This window comes from Sphaerodactylus townsendi, linkage group LG03 (assembly GCF_021028975.2).
Source record: "Sphaerodactylus townsendi isolate TG3544 linkage group LG03, MPM_Stown_v2.3, whole genome shotgun sequence".
NCBI lineage: Eukaryota > Metazoa > Chordata > Lepidosauria > Squamata > Sphaerodactylidae > Sphaerodactylus > Sphaerodactylus townsendi.
Genome location: NC_059427.1, coordinates 177,438,190 through 177,457,443, shown reverse-complemented (window position 1 = coordinate 177,457,443; position 19,254 = coordinate 177,438,190). Strand labels below are relative to the sequence as shown.

The 19,254-nt window shown below is 47.8% G+C and overlaps 2 protein-coding genes and 1 long non-coding RNA gene across 23 annotated transcripts in view; 1 reads left to right on the top strand and 2 right to left on the bottom strand.

Moving 5' to 3' along the window:
• Positions 1–1,079, bottom strand: part of FAM120C (family with sequence similarity 120C) — a 48,183-nt gene extending 47,104 nt beyond the window's left edge. The window contains exon 1 of the mRNA XM_048491059.1: positions 236–1,079. Coding sequence (XP_048347016.1) covers positions 236–826 — 591 coding nt within the window. The 5' untranslated portion in view covers positions 827–1,079. The remainder of the gene's footprint in view (positions 1–235) is intronic.
• Positions 1–19,254, top strand: part of LOC125429710 — a 398,924-nt gene that overhangs the window by 221,530 nt on the left and 158,140 nt on the right. The window lies entirely within an intron of this gene.
• WNK3 (WNK lysine deficient protein kinase 3) overlaps positions 8,239–19,254 on the bottom strand; it is a 143,583-nt gene continuing 132,567 nt past the window's right edge. For all 21 annotated transcript variants that reach the window (XM_048491036.1, XM_048491040.1, XM_048491034.1 and 18 more), the window contains 3 exons: positions 18,043–18,242; positions 15,323–16,696; positions 8,239–15,173 (listed from right to left, as the gene is read on the bottom strand). In XM_048491036.1, the coding sequence (XP_048346993.1) occupies positions 16,367–16,696; positions 18,043–18,242 (530 nt within the window). In that variant the 3' untranslated portion in view covers positions 8,239–15,173; positions 15,323–16,366. The remainder of the gene's footprint in view (positions 15,174–15,322; positions 16,697–18,042; positions 18,243–19,254) is intronic.

The window sequence follows — 19,254 nt, the reverse complement described above, 5'->3', positions numbered from 1 at the left end:
GAGCAGAGTCCTCACATAAAGGGAGGCCCTGAGATTGCTAATCAGGGTGGATAAGACATTCTGAAAGGAGGGGATCTCTTTCAGCACCACGGATCGGGAGTCAGCAAGCGACAGGTCTCCACGAACAGGACTCAGCGGCCCACCGAGGTGGGCAGAGGCGCCAAGGAAGCAACGGCCCCCAGAGAACTGTGCAGAACACAACCACGTGTATTCAAGAGGTTCGAACGGGCCTTACCTTGACCCGGAAGCGGATCATGGCCAGGCGGATGCAGTGGCCCAAGCAGGCGGGCGGGAGGAACCAGGCCCGGGGCGGTGGGGTCCCTTTGTTGCCCACGTGCCCGGCTATGAGCTGGGCCGTCTGTCTCTCGGCCTGGGCCTTCCTGCCCCACTCAGGCAGCCTCTCCTTCCCCAGCCCGCCGTTGAAGATGACGGCCAGCTCCAGCCCGCCTTGGTAGAGGCAGGCTTGCGAGAGGGCGGCCAGGTAGCCCACCATGGCGTTCCACTGGCCCCCGCATACCCAGTCCGTCTGGTAGCCCCCGTACAGGCGCTGCAAGGCGGAGTCCGCGTCCACCAGCAGCCGGGCCGGGCAAGGGGCGACGGGGGCCATGCCCGGGCCGTGCTGAGCGTGGGGGTACGGGGCGGCCCCCACCATGGGGCCCAGGCCAGCTCCAGCCGGGTGGGGGTAGCCGGCCGCCGGGTGGAAGGCGGCGCAGTAGGCAGGGGCCCCGCGCCCGGCGACGGTCCGGGCCAGCTTCAGCAAGTCCACCGGCACCACGGCGCCCGGGCAGCGCTTCTCCACGAACTCCTGGAAGCCTTGCACCCCCATGGCTGCGCGCGGCTGGGGGGGGCAGGCGCCGCTTCCGCGAGGGCGGCCGGGGAAGCGCCCGGAGGCCGGCGCCGGGGCCTGGCGCAGGTCAAACTCCCGCGGCTTCGCCCCTCACAGCTCCCAGCGGCGGGGAAGAGACGCCGTCGCCATATTGTAGCTTTCTTCTTCTCCTCCTCCGCCGCCTCCTCGCCCTCCGCTGGCGCTTCGGCCTGCTGGGAAATGTAGTTTTTCCTTCGGCCCGGCTGCCCTGACCCTCAGAGGACCGAAGGGAAGAGCGGCACTACAACTCCCGCGAGGCGAGAGCAGGCCGCCATGTTGTCACGGCGTCTTCGCGTCGCTTTTGCGCCGCAGAGCCTACCGGGACTTGTAGTCCCAACAGGAGATTTCGGACTCGGAAGGGCTGATAAAGGAACGGGGAATAAACTACTGCGGCGGGACTACAACTCCCAAAAAGCCACCATGGCTTGTGGGAGGGGGCTAGACGGACGGCGCCTGTGACGCTCATGGGGCAAAGTCGGTTCCGTGTCTTTGGCGCCCCACGTGGGCGAGACGTCCCCTTTAAAAAGGACGGAGCGCAGACAGGGCAGTGGCAGCTGAGCCCGCTGTTTGGCTGACTGCCACCCGACCCAGCGGAGAAGGACGCAGCCGTGGCTGTGCTTCACTTCACCCAGCCTGGGAAGGAGGGCAGGCACGGTGGTGGCCCCTGGGGCTTACCCCAGGAGCAACAGTGGCTAGTGGTGAAGAGCAGGTGTACTCTGGAGGAGCCGGGTTTGATTCCCCGCTCTGCCGCTTGAGCTGTGGAGGCTTATCTGAGGAATTCAGATTAGCCTGTACACTCCCACACACCCCAGCTGGGTGACCTTAGGCTAGTCACAGTTCTTCTGAGCTCTCCCAGCCCCACCTACCTCACAGGGTGTTTGTTGTGAGGGGGAAAGGGCAAGGAGATTGTCAGCCCCCTTGAGTCTCCTTACAGGGGAGAAAGGGGGGCGGGGTATAAATCCAAACTCTTCTTCTTCCGGGGGGGGGGGGGGTCCAGTTCTGGGTTGGGGAATACCTAGAGATTTGGAGAAGGTGGAGTTCAGGGAGGGGGTGAGACTAGGGATGCCAGCATCCACGTGAGACCTCGGGATCCCCTGGAATTACAGCTCATATTCAGAGAAAATGGCTGCTTTAGATTGGGGGACTATTTAGAATTGTCGTCCACTGAGGTGTCTAACCTCTCCGGGCGCCACTCTCAGTTCTCCAGGAGTTCCCCGACCTGAAGCTGGCAACCCTTCCACCCACACCTCCTGCTGGGTGGCTCCCTGATGACCCTAGATGGGGTGTCAATAGGGTGTTATGCTATTTGCTTCAGGTGGACTGATCTGTTTTCTGGGGATCAGTGTAGGAACAGGATCTAGGAGACCCCACTCTGCCATGAAAGTTTTCCCGGGGGGGAGGGGGGGGGCTTGGGCCAGTCACACACTCAGCCTGACCTATCTTGCAGAATTGTTGACAGGATAACAATGGAACCAAGGATAATGATACAAGCCATGTTGGGTCCCAAATGGGGAGGAAGGTGGGGCATAAATTATGGAATAAGTGAGTGTATAAAGCCGGTGGTAGTGCAGTAGATGAGGAGCATGGTTGTGGCGACTCCTTGTTTTGCCCTGTGCCACTACAAGGATGGTTTGGCTGGCAAGGAAGAACATGGGCACGGCAGGGTCAGTTCTGGCAGAGGAGACCAGCCAGGACAAGCACAAGCGAATCCCAGCTGTGCCCTGGGCCAACAAGGGGCAACATGAGCACAGCAGTATCTCCTATTAGTCCATAACATCTGGTCACGAGTTTGACACCTGTGTGCTAAACAGAGCATAGTAAAATAAGAGGCGAAAAACCTGAAGCCCAGAGTCTCTGATGGACCTTCCACAATTCCAGAAGAAGTGAATCATACAAATGAACAGAAAGTGATGGGTAAAAGCCCTTCTGCTTCTCCTGAGAGCAGCAATTCTTGGTAAGAAATGCCTGCTTTGACAAGTCCAGGCCGAAAGGCATCTGAAATCCTGAGGGCTACTGAATTGCACTCTCTGCCTTGGGTGGGCCAGGCTAGCCCAACCTGGTCAGCTTTTGCTAGCTAAGCAGGGTCAGCCCAGGATGACCCCACCAGGCCACCATAAGTTGGCCGTGACCTGACAGTACTTCCCTGCAGTGGGACAGCAGTAATCCTTGGGAGAGCACTCAGGAGTCCTGTGTCCTTATAAGTTAGGGACTCCTTGTAGAATCCTCTTGCAAAAGCCTGTGGGTGGGCATACCAGTGCCCAAGTGTGCATCCTACAAATGTGATCCAAAGGTGCGATTGTGTGGGTTTCGACCCCTCTAGGCATGGCTGCCCCTGTGGTGGAGCGAGCCCATATTCTCAGTGGGGCAAGATTTATCCACTGCTCTTTATCCCTTTTCTATTACTTGAATTAGCCATCTGGCCACGTTAGACTTGGCAACCTTGGGGACCACGTTTGAGCCCCTGAAATAAACAATGTGCCTGATTTCCTGCATCCAAAAGTCCTAGTAGGAACTCTGGGCTCTCCTAACATCCAGTTAACGCCTGCTGTACTCCTGGGCATGCTGTGCATTAGGACAGAAAGAAGGAAGCACAATTTCCTGGGTACTGTGACACAAGGAATTAATTTTAGGCACAAACCAAGGATCCACCCTAAAGATCACTGTGTCTACTTGGGGTAAGCTAGCAGTTTTCCCCAGACAGGATTCGAGCAAGCTGGCACACAGGAAGACTTTGAAACGTGCCATCAAGGTCACCTATACCTTGGGAAAGACATTTGGGACTGCGGTGAGGTCAGAAGGGACAGCCTTGTATTAAAACAGCTAGTTCCTGCACAGTTAGCATAGTGCAGTGGTTAAGGGGGGCAGATTGTAATCTGGAGAGCCAGGTTTGATTCCCCACTCCACATGAAGCCCACTGGGTAACCTTGGGCCAGCCTCCGTTCTCGCAGAACTCAGCCCATGTAGAGGCAGGTGATGATAAACCACCTCCGAACATCTCTTCCCTTGGAAACCCTGCAGGGTCATCGTAAGTCAGCTGTGACTTGATGGCACTTTACTCACAGTTACTGGCACAGATCTCAAGGACATCTGGTTCACCGGACATGTGGGCGCATGGAGGTAAGTTGTGACAGTTTGACTGATGCCAGTTAAGTCCTGGGGTTGCAGACATGACACCATTCACTTTGTTCCATTCTGAACTGCAGCTTTACCAGAAACTTGTTCAGCCATTGGTAATCTATGGTCACCCAGCCTCACTGTTCGTCATGACTCAGGTGCTGAAAGTTGTTTGGAGTCACGCACCTGCAAAGAGGAACAGGTTGCCTTCTACATGAATTGGGAGTCAAGCTCTCTTCTGGAAGAGGGCTTTGAATTGCTACCATCTGGGCTTGACGCCGATGAACTGTTTTGATCTCTGCAGTTCCCTGAAGACACAAAAGAAGGATACACGGTTTGATTTCCATCTCTTCGTTTTTGTACAGTGAAAGAGTCTTCTTTGATGCTTCCTATACTTGGTCTCACCAAAACACACGCACAAAAAAACCCCCCACCCAAAACCGTGACTATCTGCCAGGTGCTGGACTGCTTTTTAGAATGCTCCGTGTGGGACCTGGTGCTGGGCAGAGGCCGAAGGACCCAAACAGAGCATTTCGAAGACAGTCCAGCAGGTGGCGAATGAAGTTTCAATTTGTTTTTTTCTTTTGCCGAGACAAGAGTATAGATCTACTTCCAAACGTTCATCTGCTAGCTTGGAGCTTGCAAAAGAAGTGTTCTTTCTGGATACTATGTTAGAGACCGCACTTATATGACAAAGTGGCTCTAACTCGCTAAAGCTCATATTGAAATAAATGTTGTCTTTAAGGTGCCACTGGATTCCCCCCCCCCACCCCCGGTCCATTACCACTGGAATCTAACCAAATGACATCCAAGGAAATACCTACTGTAAGACCTACTGTGAGATTTTCTTCAGATGGTCTCTGACTTGGGAAGGTCAGTCCATGACGTGGTGATTAAGAGTGGTGGACTCTAAGTTGAGAACCAGGTTTGATACCCCACTCCTACACATGAAGCCCACTCTGCCACCTTGGGCTAGTCACAGTTCTCTCAGAACGCTCTCAGCCCCAGGTTCTTGTCGTGGGGAGGGGTTCTTGTCCTGGGGAGGGGAAGCAACTTTGAGACTCCTTAGCAGGGTATAAAAACCACCACCTCTCCTCCTCCTCCTCCTCCATGGTACACGTGATCAGTTCTTCCACTCCCAGAAAAAACAGCTTTTGCAAAAACTGAATTGGTGACCAAGACTGTGTGGGAAAGGGCTGTGGACTGAAAGATTTCCTCTAACGTAGTATTCACGCACTTGTTACAGGCATCTCTATGGCTTGTCTTCACCCTCCAAAACAATAAGAGGTGCAGATGAAAGGGCGGCCACAGAACTGCCAGGAGGGGTGTCTTCAGCCATTCCATCACTTCAGTTGGAAGAGTATAAAGTTTATTGACAACTTTGACTTTGGCCACATGGGGTTGACCCACTGAACCAGGACAGGCTTCAGGAAATAGAGCCAGTGCCTCCACACCCCCTTGGGAGGAACGGGTTTTGCTTCTCCCCGTCTTTTTATCACCCGAATGCTTAATAGTGAAGACACTAAATCCCCAGGTTAAGGTCTGCAGTTTGTCCACAGGTGACTGTTCCTGAAATAATTGTTCCTTCCCTCAGGAGGCTTCAGATCTTTCCCAAGGGCTGACTGAGTGGTCGTCCTGTTGGTTAGCTGTTTCATTATCTCCCCCCCCCCTCGCCCCGCAAATCAAGGTGAGAGGCCTTCTACCGAGGTGAAGGTGGAACTTTCTTCAGATACTCTCACCAGATGAAGCAGAAGAGTCTGTCTGTTATGCTGCTTTCTTCTGAGCCTTTCTCTGGAAGCTGATTTTGCCTTGTGCACTTCTAGCCCTTCTCATGTAGTGGTGACTCAGACCAAGACCGACTACTGGGCCACCTAACTGCAGCAAAGAAGCAGGAGGGGCATGCTGTTGCTATTGGCATAGCAGTATTCACCTGTTCTGTTGCTTAGGCCAGGTGGAAAACACAGACTTAAAATGAATGACGGTAACAACGGTGTGGCTTGTGTGAGGAACCCCTCTTGTCTGTCCAGTCAGGGAGAAGGCATTTACTCTCACTGAAGCTCCCTACCAGAGTACAGAAAGGTTGGGAGGTTTCACAGTTCACCTGTGGGTAACGACTGGGGTGGAGTTCAGTTGCTGTGCTCAGAATTTTGTGTTATTTTTAGCACCTTGATGTTTCCCACATGGGGTCGGGTTTGTGTCATTCCCCTAAGGCTGCAGCAGCAGCAACCAGTTCTTTGTGGTAGTAATGGGGCTTCCTCTGTGCGTTTCCCCACAAGTTTCTCTGTCCTAGTTTCCCCCCCCCGCAGCTCCACCACCTAGTCAATGAGGACTTTCCCCTCAATATTTATTTATGGTTACAATGAGATAATAATTTGTGGATCAGGTTATCTGAATTCCCAGTTTTCATTTTAAAAAGCAAGACTCAGTCCCTTCCATTGCAGAGATATACCTTTTCTCTTATATCTCTGCAACAAAAAGAGTGAAAGACTTTTCTTTAAGAAAATTAAAGCTGGGGATGCAGAGAACCAGATTGTTACAATAATATTCTATTTTTTAAAAAAATTAAAAACTACGGTGCTGGAAGGAGGAAATAGCCATAGAAGGGGCAGGGGAAATCTGAATTGTCCTTCCCCATGGCAACCACCCAGCCTTTACTGTGGATCTTTCCTAGAACTTCACAGCAAAGCAGGGTTGGGAAAGACTGGAGAAAAGCCAGGGAAATTTGATGAGTGTACCAATGCACCACGATGGTGTGCGGAAGCAAGAAAAAAATCCATTTCCCTATGACATTGACCCCACTACAAATAACCCACATGGAAATAAGATATTGGGTTTTGTGTCTAAAAGTGGTGTTGACTGCCCTCTCCTTTCTTGCCGACCTAACCCTGGGGGGGGAAGGATGCAGCGGAGGACCAGGTTTCTTTTGAAAAAGCAGCTATACCTTTAAAGGCAAGCTGGATGTCGCAGCACAGGCAAGTGCGGAAGGAGGGTGCCTGTCTGTTGGCAAGGCCTGGAGGGAAGGTCGCCGATGGGAAAGGGGCCCGGTGCTGAAAGCACTGAACAACAGCACCAAAGGCCTCGCTGCCCACTGAACCTAGACAGGGTTGCCAATTCCTGCTTTGAAAACACCTGGAGATTGGAGGGCAGGGGTGGAGCCTGGGGAAGATGGGGGATTGGGGGGGGGGGGCACTTCAGCAGGGCACAGTGCCCATGAAGTCCACCCTCCAAAGCAGCCATTTTCTCCAGGGAAATTGATTTCTGTCTCCAGGAAATTTGTTCTATAGGCCTCACCTGGGGGTTGACAACCATTGGAAGCAGGCAGAGTAGGTCTGCGAAAGAGGAGGCCATTGAAATCGACGCAGTCGTCTTCCCCAGTAAGAGGGCCAACCACTATGATGAAGAAATAGCCACTCAGCCGTATATCTCTACAGGGTGAAGTGTCAAAGCAATTTGTGTTACTACATTTTGTGCCCTAACTTTCTTAGTGCAACCCAGAAGTTCTTGTTGGTGTGGACTTCATGCATTTACTCCTAGGTGTCCACCTTCCAGGTGTGCAGACACTCTCCTGATGAAGTGTCAGTGGTGGTAGGCTCTGTTTTTTATATAAAGTCATACCTTTCTCCTGGCTGCCAGCACTGCAGTCATTTGAGACCTCCTCTCTTATTAGGACATCACATCTATGATGTAGAAAAGGCCTAAGAAAACGGGGAAGTGCTTTTTTAAAGAAAAGTTTAAAGATCAAAATAGTGTAGACCAGGGATGTCCAACTCTGGCCCTTCAGATGTTCAGGGACTACAGTTCCCATCAGCCCCTGCAGTCATGGCCAATTGGCCATGCCACCAGGGGCTGATGGGAATTGTAGTCCATGAACATCTGAAGGGCCAGAGTTGGACACCCCTAGAAGACGCTGTATTTTTCCCCACAAATCAATGCTTAAACCATGTCCAGAGTAGCTAATAAGTTTTGAACTGAAAATAAAGCTCTAAAACCCATCTCCCTAAACATCCGACCATCCTGGCCAGAGCCACCCTCTGCTAGAAGACTTTCCCAGAGAATGATCACAGAGGTATCAGCTCCGAGTCCACTCTTGAGCGAATGAACCTTGTGACTACTTTCCCAGGCAAACCATCTGTGAGTCTTCAAAGCAGTACTCACAACAGGCTTCTCTGGGTTCTTTTAAAGAAACCCAAATTATCCCATTACATGGTGTGTTTTGTTTGTTTTAAACTGAAACTGCAGTAAAGTTGAGTCAAAATTTATTTTTTTTCTCCAACACAGCCTTTATTTTCCTTTGTAACTATTTTAAAAAAATATTTGTCAATGGTTGTGTACAAACGAAGTCAACTCACAGCTTGCAAAAATAATAATTAAAAAATGGAAACAACTGCTGATAAAAGACATTCGTTTTCCATCATTAAGTTCAGGGCTTTATCCCCACCCCCCACCCCCACCCCAGCAAAAAAGAAGGCCTGCCCACACACATGAACGGGATGTCTCAGCCCTGTTACAACAAACCAGTCACCAACATCCTTCACATAGCTGTAAGAATCTCGGCCGTAACGTCCCAAAGGTGAGAGGTGCTAAAATAAATTCTAAAATGCTAAAGTAGAGTTCACATTACTGCAAGGCTTGCTCCTGAAACAGAGAAGTTGCCAACTTACGTAAATTCAAGAAGGTGTTTATTCAGAGCATATGCCCAAATTTACCATGCTTTTGTAATAGGCCTGCATGCTCCTCATTCATCCCTAGCAAAACAAAAAAAAAACCAACCACCCACCCCCAAAAAACTTTTAAAAACACAACAGTTTTAACTGAGAGAACGTTTGTTTACTTGCTTTTTTTCAAAGCATTGTGAAACTTAGAGGCAACGACGACGAAACTCCTTTCCAATGCAAGTGGCACCTCCTTGTGCTGCAAATAAAACCCCTGATCCCTGAGGGGAGCATGGAACTCTCAGCTACTTCTCTGCTATTCATGCACACGTAAATCTGCCAGTGGCTGCAGGGAAGCCTAGGCATACATTGCCACAAATTCCAATCTATTTATTTTCCTTGCAATTTGCTGAGTTACACCATTTCTTCCTCTGCCCTGACCATTCCCTGCCTCTTATCAGATGGAAATGAGGAAAAACTTGGTATAACGGTCTCCTCAAAAATCAGGGATCAGAGGGACTTTACTCATGTCAGTGACCGTCCCTGAAAGCGCTTTTTGCACATGCTTTTTCCGCCCACAGTAAATAGCTGTGTTGGTTCGCAACAAAATATAGAGGCAAAAGCTGTGTGATGCTTCTTATTAAGGCCAACTAAAAGAATACAACTCAGCATGCGAGTGTTGGAGGCTTCCAGAACTCTTCACTGGGCTGGATGTTAAAAAGGTGGAGGGATTTTTTTGAGTCTTCTCAAACTGCCTTTTCCTGCATTCTGGACAGAATGGGCAGCGGATTCCACTGGTGGGAAGAAAGAGCAAAGATGGGAGCCACGCATGTCCATTTTCAGCTGAGCGGCCTTTTTTGGGGAGGGGGTGTGTGCTTCTTCTCAAAAGCCCAGCGGTGAGAACCAGAGACCAGCCACACCCATCTGAATCCACAGCACAGCGTTCTATCTGAAATGCAACAAAGGCAGTTTGATAATGGCCTAATATCCCCCCCCCCCAAAAAAAAACCACAACCCATTTTTGTTTAACATTCAGCCTATGAAGAGTTCTGAAGAACGTAAAAAAAAAGCTTGCACATTGTGTCTTTATTTTGCTTGGTCTTAATAAAAGGCATTACATGGCTTGCGTCTGGATCTTCCTATGCACAGGTCAATCTCATTGCAGGGGGGGGGAAATGTGTACATATTGAATATGAGCCCTGGGTTTATTTTGTAGCAAGCTTGTGGATTCTGGCACACATTGACTTCCCAGCTTCCATTTTACTTGAGGCAGCGAAGCAAATTGCTTGGATCGTATCTCACAGAACACAAACAGTTTTCCTAAATGGAAGTTAGCCTCCACACAGGACCAATGTCATGGTAACCTGCCAGTCAGCAGCTACTGTATGCTTGGACATTTTGAAAGGCTTTGCTGAAGTGGAAGGTCCTTCTCCTGGCCAGGAAAAGATGAAGAGATAATGAAATCTCATTTTAACCTGAGACACGAATGCTAGAACCGCTGGATCAAGTGGACCAAAACGGGCTCATGTGCTGTTATCACTTTATATAATGGCCTACTGAAGCTGAGAAACAACACAAGGTGTTCCAGGCGAATGGCTCAGTGCAGTTTTATTTCAAGACTCTAGGCCAGGGGTCTGCAGCCTGCGGCTCTCCAGATGTTCATGGACTACAATTCCCATCCAATTGGCCATGCTGGCAGGGGCTGATGGGAATTGTAGTCCATGAACATCTGGAGAGCCGCAGGCTGCAGACCCCTGCTCTATGCCAACTGCTTGCAGAATTGCACTGGACAAATTGTGTTTGGCTTTTCTGTACAGCTGTGCAAATCTTTAAGAGCTGGTTTTCATTCCATGAACCGACACTGTTATGCTGCTATGGGACTGTGGGGCCTTTATTCCAGGGTCAAAATGCACTTCACACACTGGTTGCAATCCATAAGGATTCAGTATCAAGCAGGGCTTTCAAATATGTTGTAAACCATGGTTAACAGCAAACTGGTTAGGGTTAACCATAGTGAAGTCCACTGCTGACGTAAGTTGCAGCTCCAACTAAAGTGTGCCAAGGAGAAAGGGTCGATTTACATAAGAGGGTGCACGAGCTGCAAGTAGGGAGAACACAATTCCTGAACTGTGGGCAAGGGGTTGACACTGGCAGTATTATGACAGCACCCCCCACCCCACCCCACGCCCTCAGTAGTTTGTCTGCAATAATTCAGGACAAATCTGAAGGGAAAAAACTCCTTCGCGAACAAAGCAAGCTATTCAGACTTGTTTCTCCCACGTGTACATGATAAACGGAAGACTGTCCTGAGGACGCAGGTCACATCATTTCATTAAGCTTCCCCAAACAGTTGCAGCCAACACTAGGAACAGTGTGCGAATTGTGTTCTTTTCATACATCTGTCGCTGTAAGCTAAAATGAAGGCGACGATTAAACCTCTAAGTCTTCCTTATGAAAGTTAAACACCCTTTTAAAAACAATAAACAGAATCTGAACTGCTCATATGCCAACAAAGAAGACAGGAAGAAAAAGGTGTTGTGTATGTCAAAATGCCAATCTCAGATTTAAAAAGGCTATAAAAATTATACAGGAAATAAAATGCTCAAACAGTTTCTTTACTTTAAAACAGTACTAACAAATGAGGTAGATAAGAAAATAAGTCTTTTGTATAATATGGGGAAAAAACCAATGGTAATAGAATGAAAAATGGACCCAGTTATTAAGTGATACATTCCATTCATATCATACAAGCTTAAGTCCCAAGAGTCACAGCCAAAATATGCCTTAAAAACATCCCCGAACTAACTTCACATTTTAATTCCTTTTTTGTCAGAACTGATAATGAGAAAGAAAACTAAAATCTAAGCAGAAAGGAAGGAAAGAAACCTGGAAAACATGTTACATGTTAACTACAAAGATTCAAAACCCATAAAACACATAATAAGTATTTTTTTTCCGTCTGTTTTCAAATTGAAAAATTGGTGTCCCTTTCAGTTTTCTAGGCTGGATGACTGAAGCTACCGCTTCAAAAACAGAAGCCCTTCAAGATAGTGACTGACAACAACCGTTGTTCTTTTTCCAAGAAAGCTGAAGATAGTTTAAATGAAACACTGCTACCTACGGCGTGCACATTTATCCTTTTCGCCTCCCGTCTGAGGATTCATAGATGTTTCTAACGTACAAAAAAACCAGCAAACCCCATTTAATTGGCGACCGTATCAGAATAAATCATTGTGCAAAAATGACTCTTTCACGCTATCTTCAACTCGGACAAAGTGATTTTCAGGCCTGTAGCCCCAAAGCAGGGCTCTAACTAGATATTCTAGAGGTCGTAGCAACAGTGCTGAAATAAGCGGCCCTCCTCTTTTCCTTACAACAGCACGCAATACAAGCAATGACATCACACCACATGTCTGTGTTACTCAGAGTAACAAGGAAGAGATGCGGGGCTGCTGAGTGACTAACTATGCATCTGTAACGTTCTGTTTCTGCCTCACCTGAACACCCCAAGATGTACAAGATATAGTACAGCAATGCGGAGGAGACATGGCAGCATTTGAAAGCAAGAGTGATGTTTACAGGTGATTCCAAGACCATTGCTTTAATTCTCATCCCAGGTAAAAGACAGGCATTTGGGACTGCTGAAAGGGAGTCCCTTCTTGCCAACCGTAAGCCGGCGGTTCCAGACTTCAACCTTGTTTCAAATAGGATGGCCCAGATTTCCCACTACTCAAGCTTCAGCACCCAGAAAATGGGCAGGCTCTACGCAAACAGGCCTCCTTTCCCCAATCATGCACGCTCTTCCTCCAGAAACCAGACGTCTGTGGTCCTTTAGAATAGATAAGAAAATGCTCCAAACAAGACCCACTGCCAAGTTCTGTTTCAGACTGGGATGTGCCAGCTGTGTCTCCCAGAGGGGTGCTTTCCAAAACATGGATGCCATTTACATGATGCAACTTGTTCTTCAGACTGGAATAACCTTGTAGATTTCTGTTGACGCTCTGTTCAATTTTGGGATGAAATTCTTGTCAAGTCCTACCCCAGCAGAAGGCAAGGATACCGTGGAAACAATAATTTCCTTGCCTGATGCGAACAGACCTTTAGTTCTGTTTTGCATTCTTCCAGTACCATAAAAAGCATTTTTAAAGAGGAGGGTCAGGCTACTGGGCCAGTGTCTATGACATGGAGTAAAATACAGACCCATGTCTGCTGGGTTCTGATCCATCCAAAAGAAAAGAAAAAAAAAGAGACACAGACTGATCTCTTCTCAGCTAAGATGCAAACTTGACATTCCAGCACCACAACATGTGTCTGAGAATGTGGATCAGGATAATTTTCCATTCAGCTGGGGGGGGGAGAGGGGGGAGATTTCTAGCACCATGTGACCAGATGAAGAAAGGAGTGCTGAAGTCACCCCTCCCACTGCTTTTCCTCAGCCAATCATCTCCCAACAGGAATTACTCCCAGTCTAGGAGTTGAACAGGGAGAAAAACAGTAGGGAAGAAGTTGTTTGAGTTGGGGGGGGGGGGGGCAGAATGTTGTGTGTGTGGAAAGGATTCAGTACTCCCCTTTCATCTGCCTACTGTGTTTTAAATTCTCTCACCCCACTCCGTATGAAGTCAATTGCAGCCTGCTTTTGACAGGCAGCTCTGTAAACAACCACCCCATCTAATTTGCATCTGATACTAAACTATACTTCACCCAGCAGTTTATGCACCAGTGGGATGTCAGTATTTCAGGAAACAAATACGTAAACAAGAGGTGCATCTGTCACACTGTACACATGTGCCTGGCCTGTAAATCCTTGATATGCACACACTGAAGTCGATTCCAGAGCACACACACCTTTCATGTACACTTTACATGTCCACTGCAAGAACACTGGTGTACCTCTTGGGTACCCATGGCACATGCATTTGCTGCATAAAATGCAAAAAACGTTTTTTTGGCGGGTTTTGGGTTTTTGTTTTTGTTTTGGAGGAAGTTCAAGTTACCTAGCTTGGCCAAACATTTCATATAAAACACACAATGTCCCTGATTTCCTGTCAGTCCTGGTACTCCTCCAACTAGAAAAATGTGTATTTGAATCCAAGTGCCTAATTATCTTAAAAGAGGTGAAAATAAGAACAAAAGAACTAAGACCACAGGATATGCGTTTTCCAAAAAAAGAATGTGACTTAACACTGATCTCTCTTCAGTTCTTCAAACGGAACCTTCTTCCCAGGTGTGTGCACCTTCCCATGCTGCATATTGGTATGACATGAAGTGCAATGCACTGTTCAAACATCACACCTCAGAAGACGAAACTATACTCTTTCTCACCCAAAGATGACAGGAGATTTGTGAATTAATCTGCCATTTCCTGGACTTTTTTTTGTTTGGGTCCTAGTGCTTAATTAGTTCTGTCCCCACGGCACTAGCACCCAGGAGGAGCGTTCTACACAGAAGGTGCAGGAAAAGGCAGATTAATTCACAAATCTCCTGTCATCTCTCGGTGAGAAAGAGTACAGTGTTTTTTTTTAAAAAACCTTTCCAGCAAAAATCTGAAAAAAGTTTAAGATTATTTATCACAAGGCACTGCAAATCTTTGCAGGCAGAACAAGGAGGCTGTGTTATGTAAGGAAAACAAGTTCTTTTTGTCTAGGGAAGGGTGGAACACAGAAGAGAGCCACAAAATCCCCAGGTGCTCCAAGGGTGATTAAGTTGAGAATGATGTTTTAAGAGGCTGACGTAAAAACAAACGGATTGTTTCCCAGGCCAGGGCTGTTCATCCCAGAAAGTATTACAGAAAGTCCAACAGTCCAATCCACAACATCATTAAACCAAAGCACTTAAAAAAAAGTTTAAAAAAACATTGCTCCAAATGGGATATAACTAGTTGATGTTCAAATACTTTTCCTTCTCCCAAAAATCATCAGAAAAATAAGCTTGCTTCAATGTTCTATGAAATCCCAAACCTTTTCAACACCCCCTAGAGCAAAGCATTTAACTCTGAATTCGTCAGAGCTTCACAGTTCTCAGTTCAGGTATACAAAGAGGAAAAGCGAGGACAGGATCACATTGGCAAATGTTTCCAGGATCCAAAGGAGAAGCAAGCCACTGATACACCACATTTTAAAATGTTCCAGTCAGGGGTAAAATGGTAATGTAAAGAAAGTTAAGAGATAACAGTGCGTTAACCACAACAACCTCCGTTCTTTAGAACTCAACCAAGCCAATGGGATTCCATCAAATCAAGGTAACCTGTCAAGATTATAAATCTCATAGGCAGGCAAAATATAGTATTAGCTGGGGTTGTTTGAGTTGTGCAACACCCCAAGATAGTTGCCTTTCATGTAAAGTATACAGCAGACCTCTGCCTCTCTACAGGTTCATTACGGACATAATTTCCACTTTTAAGGTTGGATGGGACAAAACAATACTTAACCTGCCAAAGTCCTTTGCAAACAGGACCTGCTTAATTTGGAATCAAGCATAGCAACCACATAAGTATTTTATGTGGCAAGAGGCAACCTTGTTCTTCTACACCAGGGGTAGGGAACCTGCGGCTCTCCAGATGTTCAGGAACTACAATTCCCATCAGCCCCTACCAGCATGGCCAATTAGCCATGATGACAGAGGCTGATGGGAATTGTAGTTCCTGAACATCTGGAGAGCCGCAGGTTCCCTACCCCTGTTCTACACTAAGAACCTTTATCAATCTAATTTGCTGTAAGGCAGTTCATTAAATGGGGAAAAAACCTCTCTGCATGCAACCCTGTTTCCACACATAATTCTTAGTCCACCAAACGAGGGTGTCCAGTATGGATCACAAATGAGGTGCAAGCAGGAAGAGACGGGGCAAATTAAACAGAGCTCCCTGGGCATTCCCTCTGCCCCGTTCCCCCACCCCCACCCCCACAATCACCATGAGAGAAATGTTTTTTTGCCAACTGCAAAATAAACTTTGAACAAAAAAAACACAACCCCAATACAAAAGCCAGGCCGACAACCCCAATGCATCTCTTGAATGCAGTGTGCGTATGATCAGCTAGCTGCCATCGGATAAAACAGCTATATTCAATTACCCAGGAATAGCTACAGGCTTTGCAACATGGAATTGCGAGTGGCTTTGATCTGTGTTTCTTGTCCTTCAGTAATCTCACTCCACCCTCCAAACGGCCTCTCTTCCAAGAGGGCAGGGCTCCACAACAGCTGGTCATGCTAACACAGCCCATTTTCTTTATTACCCTAAGATAGCTTAAAAAATCTGAGCCGTCAATGAAACCAAACAGACACCTAAAACGAAGGGCTATCTAAAAGCCCTGTTCTTCTCTGCTCTTCCTTTCCCATTGATACATTTGACTTGGCCACCAGGATGGGTGCAACTTCAAGAAGGGGAATGACCAGTCCCCAAACAGTAGCTAACAGAGGAAAGGAACGGGGGGCAAGAGAGAAAGAAAGGAAAGGTTTCTTTGTAAGCAGCAGATGGGCATGCTGTCCATCTCAAGAACAATGAGATGCACAGGCCAAAGCTCTCTCAAGTACTTAAAAAAATCCACCCCCATGAAAATTAAATCAAGTATTTCAAAGAGGAGAACGCAAAGGCAGCCTCCCCCACTACTCCCGCATCACTGCACTGGGGAAGTCAACCCCCCCCCCCCCCAAATCCAGGCCACAGAATGCAAGGCAGAGGAATGGAATCATGAGTTATAGGCACAGTCCCCATATCTATCCTCCTGTTAACCGTCCACCTTCATTTAGGACCTGGGAGGATGGGAGCCGGGTTTTGAACAGGTGATGCTGGGAAGGCTGGCAGGCTTATCCCTGGCTGAAAGGGTCCCAAGGGTTGAGAAGGGACAACAACAGACTGCTGGGCTGTGCCAGTAATGCCCACCCATGGCACTGGGTAAGTCGTCCCTGCCATGGCATTGTACTGGCATACGTGGGGCACTCCATAGGACGTCAGGGTGCCAGGGAAGGGTGACAGGGGAAGTCCTTGGGGCAAAGTGGCCGGTACAGTCCCATGGATCTGGGAAAGCGAGGAAATCCACGTTGACGTATAGCCCACTGTAGAAGTTGTTGTCTTGAAAGAAAAAACAAACATGGACACACAAGAGAGAGAGAGAGAGTGAGTGAGAAATGAGAAAATTCAAAAGTAAAGCAAATCCATATTCCAGAGTTGTCCTTTGCACACTTCAGTGACTCCATACTCTTTGCAACATCTTGTTTACAACAAAGCATGGAAGAAGAGTAAAATTAGGGATGCTAAGAGTCCCCTGCTCAGAATTAAGACTACCACCCCAGCTGTTGCCCAAAAAAATTAAAAATGTGACTTTTTTTTGGGCCAACTGAGTGGAATAAGTTTTCAAAAATAATGCAAGTTCCAATAACAGGAATGCTAGGATCTGGACACACTCCTTGAGTTCCCAACAGAATCTTGTTTATGTACATTATGGGAGACAGTCAGTTATTAATGTCTTTCTCCTTCAAACTGCTAAGGGTCAAAGTCCTTTCTAAATGCCAGCTTCTAGGTCCCTATGCCTAAAGCATTCTTTGGGCCAGGGTAGCCCCATCTTGTCAGATCTTGGTTGGCCCTGCTTAGAAATTGGAACCACCAAAGAAGTCCAGGAATGCTAGACAGAGGCAGGCACTGGCAAATCACCTCTGAATGTCTCTAGCCTGGAAAACCCTACAGGGTCTCCATAAAGTCAACTGCAACTTGATGGCCCTTTCCCCCATTGAAACGTTCTCTGGAACCAAATGTCGGCCACTGCTATTAACTCCAGTGCTTTGGGATCAGCTGTCCCTTACGTTAGAAAATTTAACTCTTCAATATCCTGCAATGTAAATAATTATAGGGGGAGATTTTAATGCAAGATGGATACCTAACCCAGCAGACTGATATTAAAGCACAAGTAGCTGAGCACGCCTGGCCCACAGAACGAGCATTACAAGACCCAAAAGTTAATAGATCAGGCTTAAAATTATTCGAGGTACTGTCACAATCTTTATGTTTTGCATGGAACTGTATACGACAAATCTGGAGGCACATTCACTTACATATCTACTAACTCCAATGGGTGCTCTGCGCTGCTCTCTGGCCTGTTTAACTCAGCACTGCAGGGTTTTAAACCTTAAGAAACAGATTCCACACCCACTTTTTGTGCTTGGAGATAACATCTCCCATGGGGCTCAAATGATTGTCATCTCAGATTAAAAATGAGCACCTGCTCAAAATGCCTGGATGAGTTTGTGCTTCAGTTTCACAAAGCTTAAGGACAGAAGAACTGAAAGAAAAGTCACAGTGCGGGGAAAGAGGTTGCCTGTGCAGCTAGTTCTGCAGGAGGCCAAGGCCTGAGAACGCTCGGCTTGTGGGTCACTCTGTCTCCTCCGCCGGGGGGTTCGCACCTCCACGTGACCCGCCCTCACCTCGTACACTTTGCTCCAGCTATCGGCGTCCAGCCGGTGCTTGTTCTGTTTGATCTGGTTGAGGCTCGGCTTGATCAGGGAGTTCCCCACCTTTTCTTTTGTCCAGTCATCCACCAACTTGTGCAAGTCATCTGTGAACATCCCTTTCTTACTGGCTGCAGCTTGCTGACAAGAAGCGGCGCTGACGATGCAAAGGGGATCTAAGGAGAAGGGAGGTTTTTGAATGCCCATTAGAGAAATCTGCCTCAGAAAAACTGAAGTGGTACATGCTGCTTAGGCCTCTCCCTGCTCTGGGCTGATCAAAACAGTGGTTGTGTGATGAAAAGTCTTAATTTCTGCAAAGGAAGTCGAATTTATACACAGAATAAATTAAGAGTACATGCAGGCCTGCTCAAGCACTTGCCACTTCGGCCCCTGACCTGTTCACCACTTTCAACCAGAGAGATGATTATTGGGCACGTGCATTCAGAACCAACGGGCTACTTCCAGCAGGGGATCAGACTCCCAGCTGATTGCCCATCAGCTGGGAGTCAGCTTCTGACTTCTTCCTGTGTTGTTGGATCTGAGTATTGGCAGCAGGAGGGTGAGGAATTAGAAGCTGTCTCACAGCTGCTCCCAAAAGTCAGTGGAGAGTTTGGCTTCTGATCTCTCAGACCTGCAAACTCAGCTGTCTACAAACCTGCCACTGGAACACAGCAAAAGTTTTCCTTTTGAGGGGGGAGATTCAGAAGTTGATTTACACCAAGTCAACTGGTGTCTGCTTCTCATCTATCCTTGCAAAAATTCCCGAGTTTGGAGAATGCTGAGACACAGGCCATTGACACACTGGCGTTCTGACTGGCAGCCAGCTTCCCTTCCCTTCTCCACAGACTTCCTTTTATGCACTGGTATTTGCCCTTTCTGAAAAAATCAGGCAAATCCACATTCCATGGACTTGTCATGGAGCTCTGGTGTCACTTGTACCTTTTAACAAGAACGGGCATCAAAAGGAAGACAGTAAAAAATCCCTCCCCACCCCCCACCCCCAGTTTCTGTGCTTTTCAAAATCTGGCATGGATGCAGCAAAAGATAATTGAGGGGAAAGCTTCCAAGCAGCGCAAAGAAGATGCTCCGAGGTTTAGCAACAGGAGCTGGACTCAAAGTGCTGACTGATGAGCGGCAAACCATGGGAAGAACAAGCTAGGCATGAAATGTGTTACAAATGGAGGCACT